General features: G+C 36.6%; 1 protein-coding gene across 1 annotated transcript; it reads right to left on the bottom strand.

The window, feature by feature from the left end:
• Positions 1-4,169: 4,169 nt before the first annotated feature.
• LOC127838569 (snRNA-activating protein complex subunit 5-like) lies at positions 4,170-5,469 on the bottom strand. The gene has a single exon (XM_052366391.1). The coding sequence runs from the start codon at positions 5,360-5,362 to the stop codon at positions 4,964-4,966; it is 399 nt and encodes a 132-aa protein (XP_052222351.1). The 5' UTR covers positions 5,363-5,469; the 3' UTR covers positions 4,170-4,963.
• Positions 5,470-5,610: the final 141 nt, after the last annotated feature.

The raw sequence follows: 5,610 nt of genomic DNA on the forward strand, positions 1-5,610 counted from the left end.
AAGTTGACCATTTGCACAATGAAGACGCAGCAGATGGAGATGAACTATGTCAAGTTCAGGAAAGTCAGGAGTCACAGATGGACAGCTGCGCAGGGCTGCATGGTGAAACCGACAGGAAAGTTTGGGATCCAGGAGGAAAAGAAAAATTGGGGTTTATAGATCCCAGCACTGAATATAACTTTAGATTGGGGTTTTTATGCCCCAAGGAGTTAGATTTCGGTGGAACACAGTCTGGGATCCAGGTGGTAATGAAGACGGAAAAGTGGGGTTTATTGATCCCAGCAGTGAAAATGAAAAAGGTAATCATTGGGGCTTATTGGCACCAGCGAGTTACTCTAACAATAAAGGTTCAATTTAACTTGTATGCTGGGGCTTTTCCGGTCCCAATAAGTTTCTGTAAATGTATAGGTTCAACTTAACTTATATACTGGGGCTTTTCAGTCCTAATAAGTTTCTTTGAGTTGTAAAATCTTGTAAATTTGTAAATCATAACGCTGGTCTGTCCTACAAAGGTTAACTTAAAGTGTGGTGCTTGGGGCTTTTCAGTCCTAAAGTGAATTGATTCCGTATAGAATGCCTGAATGTTTGAAGATAATCGTCTGTTTTAGTATACCGGTATCATCTCGTTACTAGTAATCTATCCTGTTCAGCGGCCTTCTTCAATAAAGTCGGGGGGAGTGTTGTGACTTTGCCCCCGATCCGTACCGAGCCGAGAGAAGACGGGACGTAGACCAGACGAGTAATGCGGGTTTTAGCGTGTACCGGTAGTGACGACAGACGATGCAGGTGGAACTCGTGCATTCGAAGGACCGAGACGAAGCGAACAACAGCTCTTGATATTGAATTGTACATATTGTAAATAAACTTGTATTTTAAAGAAGAACGTCTCGGTTTTAATAGTAGAATCATATAATTTCACATTAATTCGATGTGAATGCCGGACTTTCTGGATCTTGACAGCTTGACACGGCAAAACTGGTATTTTTAGTTATCAATTTATGTCACATTTTGCTTTGTAAATTGTATTCGAGCATTTTGCGACTTATTGAATGACTATGATACCCGATATCAACATATCACATGGGATTTGCAGATCACCAAGCTGTCCTGAAAACATTGATTACAAAGTCTTTACTCATATTACGGGTTTGTATTATTTCTTCTTTCTATTTTAGTACAGTCGATTGGTGTATAGCGGATTTTAGTGAGTAACGTATACGTTGAAAGTGTTTTGCAAAATACTTTTATTTATGTAAAGATTAATAGTGTTCTATGAATTGAATACAAACTGCCTATCATTGTTCAGCCGATTCATGTTTTAGTTGACGTGTGTCAATGTTGAACTTACAATTATTTTTTTTTCGAAAGCAAAACAAGGTCACGTTATGTACGCACCGTTTTTGTGACGAAAGGAAATGTGAAGACGTATGGTTTCCTGAATTTTGCAGATTTTGTTTGGTAAACATTATGTTCGTTGATGTAATATTGTAGTATAATGTGTCCTTTCTAAAAGTAAAAGGCTCAGAAACCAAATTGATGCGTACCACATAAAATAAGCATGAGAGCTGCAACTCGTGATTTAGTGAATAACGGACATGTGGCGACACATATTCGGGAATGTGGGGATTGTCTCAAACTAACTGAAAACTCAATTGAAGTTGTCCAATACACATGTGGGTAGCGCGTGGCTATGATATGTATTAGTAAAAACATCATTTTGAATGAATAGTAATAAAATTATAACGAAAAATCGATTTCTCTAAAAACATAGTTTTCACTATCAAAGGTATTCAACTCAAAACGACCCGAATATAGGATGTATCACTTTGAACAGCCATTACTTCATCAATTGTGCAGCGATTTCCATGAACTCGGTCTTATTAAACCCAGACATGAAGTTCCTTTTCTAGAAATGTACATATCTTGCAATATGTTTTACAAATGCTGGGTAAAATTTCAATAAATAACACGATACACATGTAATCCGATAAAGACCTAAGCGATCCGGTAATTGCTGATTCAGTTTTTGCGCTGTAAACAAAAGATATTTGTCGGAATTTTAAAACCGCTGGCCTGTTTCAATATGAAAGACATTTGTCTTTCGAGGTTTAAAGGTTTAATTACTGAATGCATGGTGTTTACGTTGAAATGAGACTCGAAGTCCTTAGCTATCCGTTATACACCAATCGACTGTATTAAATATCATTTTTAAGTCAAATGAACTGTGTCACAGTAAAAGAGACATTAAGGCGATTGTGGCCAGTTTGGATCCAGATCAGCCTGCAGTCGCTTGAAAGCTGTTTGCTTAAAAGCGGTTTACCATTATTTGCACAAGTCAGAGGTTAATTCCGCCACGCCAGGTTAATAAATACGCACAATATATACGTCAAAGTACATTTCTCTTTTTACCTACTAGTTCTTGTCGACTTTAGACCCAAATGGTACGCCATAAATGTGTATTCATACTATTGCCTTCGAGGTACTTATCCGATGTTTGAAGGAAGGGCCAAGAATGTGCGATTGTGGGTCAAGTTCCCCAGGGTAATACGTCCCCGTACTCCCAATTTTTTTCCGTACCAAACATTTTTCGTACCCAATTTTTGTTCGTACCCATTTTTTTTTGTTCCATTTTTTTTCATACCAAAATTTTGTTCGTTCCCAATTTTTTTTTCGTAACCAAATTTTTTTTGGCATAATTTTTGCGTTCCCAAAAATGTTGTACCAAATTTTTGTTCTTACCCACATACACAATTGTGATGATGTAGATCAACTTAAATTGATGCTTTTATCCTCTTCAAAAGCATCGTCACACCAGTACTGTCAGTACTTTGATTTATTAAAGGGGCCGATTCATGGTATTCACCCGAAAGATATAGACAAGTTTTAAACCATGCATATTCCCACTTGTCACACAAATATTACCTGTCGAGCAGCAATAACATATTGATTATTGTTAAGACAATAAACACTGTAATTTGTTTCCGATACACGATCTCAACGGGATGCGAGCCGGTCCTCCCAAAATTTGCAGGATACAAGTGCTTTTATTTATAGTGTGTTTCTTGGACATCATAACGAGTATACTTCACATACGGTTTCTTTGCCGTGACCGCTTAGCGTCTCCTGGTTTTAATAAAGACTCGAGCGTTATGCGATCATTTTATAAATAACAAGCAAATTCGTTGAATTGATATCCCCCGCCAAATAAAGTTTGTTTATTGATGTGGGCAAATCCCTTGATATACGCTATAATCCTCAAAACTATTTAAGTGTAAGAGTATTGATTTTATGCATTGCAATTTTCCTCATTATATATATATATATATATATATATATATATATATATATATATATAATATATAAATATATAATATATATAATATATATAATATATATATATATATATATATATATATATATATATATATATATATATATATATATATATATATATATATATATATATATATATATATATATACACCCATGCAGTTTCATATTGCAATCTTATAGCGTATCCGAGATATAGCCCTAAACAGTTACACAATATAAAAAACAAAGGGCAATAACTCTAATTTAAGAAATTGTAGGGATATGGTTCTTGTGCATGTCACTCCTCACCATTGATATCAATACACCCATGAAGTTTCATATTGAAGTCTTGGATTGTATCCGAGATATAGCCCTGAAAAGCTACATCATACAAAAACAAAGGGCAACAACTCAAGTGGGGTTATGGCTCATGTGCATGGCACTTCTCCTTATTGATATCTATACACCCATGAAGTTTCATGTTGATGTCTTGTATAGTTTGTGAGATATAGCCATGAACAGTTTTGTGACAGACGGACGGATGGACATCGCCAAATCTATATCCCTCCGACTTCGGCGTGGGTTAACACTTTTTGGTAAATTAAGTTTATATTGAATTGCGACCTTGACATTGGGTCTAAGAGACGGGGTCTTTCGAATGACACGTGGTCTCACCATACCTATAATCAGATATGCCCTGTCTATTTAAAATTCAAACATGATGGACAACCTAATGCCCCGGACAAAGAAGAGGGTACACATTTCTTACAGTTTATTTACCGGTCTAGTCGAAAATGTCCCGTTTATTTAAAATACCATCATGCTGAACAACGTAATGATCCGGACAGAGAAGATGGTACACTTTACGTACGGTTTATTTACAGTCGAAACGAGATACAATGAATAGTCAAGGGAGACAAGTATTGTTCGTCGTATCACATTGTTTATACAAATGTAGTATCACGAGTATGGCACATGTTTTATGTTGAAGCAATATGTGCAGGATGTCGTAATGCTATTACTCTTAATCTTCTCATGTATGTACATTTTCAAATTCAACACAGTGTTAAAAGACATTTCTTAACAAGTCCTATGAAGTTTGAAACATTTACATTTTGTGCATAATTATTTCTATTTACAGTGTGTTGGTTTTTGCTGTTCCCCGTGTTCTTCCCAAAAGCATGTGTGGTGGTTACGCCGAAACATATACATGTACATATACCTTATGCGGTTCGGACTCTTTCTTGACAGCTTATTATTAAACCCTAGTATAATAAGTGCAAATAAACTCATACTTTATATTGTGACAAATGTTTATTGATAAGTAAATGAAGTGCATGAACAATTAAATTGTCATTTTGCATCTGTCCTCAAATCCTGTTTTTATTAAATCCCGCCTTTTTTTAGTTTTGTATATTAGGAAAGCGGACGGGACTGACAAACATGTTCATAATATCCCATTATTTGATTGTATCGAAATTCCCTGTATGGCGTTTCAATGTACTTCACAAGCTTAATTCCTGTTAAGGCATACAAAAGTTACTTTAAAAAAACAAAACAATGTTCAAACGTAAATTTCTGCATACTTCAACATACCAAACATCAATACAAAAGTTTTTGTCTATATTCTATCAATTACAAATAAACCACCTCAACAGAGCCCCTTAACAAACTGCTCAATGTCATCCGACTGTTTTCCCTCATCATCATCTTCCTCCTCCTCTTCCTCCTGATCATTTCTTTCCGCAAAATGCCTATTCACATACAAATCCAGCGGGCGGACAAACTCCTCCTCCTCATTTTCATCACCCTCCTCCTCCTCCCTCCCCCCCTCGTGTGACAATGATCTATTTATAGAGCGCTGTGACCCCCGCGACCTCCGCTCAAGTTCCTCAGCCTGCTGCCTCGCCATGTTCTGTAGTGCCAGCTCTTCTACCTTCAGTCGGTTGAGCTGGTCGCTGATTTTCGACGCCAGGTTCACAAGCGCAGACTCCTCCTGCTTCAGATTTTGCAAGTCTTTCATGATCATCTGCATATTTGAGGACGCCATCTTGGTTTGTTATTTGGTTGGTCTAAAAACCTGATCTGTTCTTGCTTATCACAAAGTAACCTTTGTTTTTAGGATGGTCTTAATACTTGTGTGTGTTTTATATTAGATGGTCTTACATCCGTTCTGCTCTTGCTTGTTACAAAGTAAACTTTGATTTTTCAATCATCTAAATACTTGATAATGTGTAGGCAATCACAGTGGGAGAGTGTACGATGTTAACGGGCAGTTCCGCACTAATCGAATTCTGC

Source organism: Dreissena polymorpha, chromosome 7 (genome assembly GCF_020536995.1).
Source record: "Dreissena polymorpha isolate Duluth1 chromosome 7, UMN_Dpol_1.0, whole genome shotgun sequence".
NCBI lineage: Eukaryota > Metazoa > Mollusca > Bivalvia > Myida > Dreissenidae > Dreissena > Dreissena polymorpha.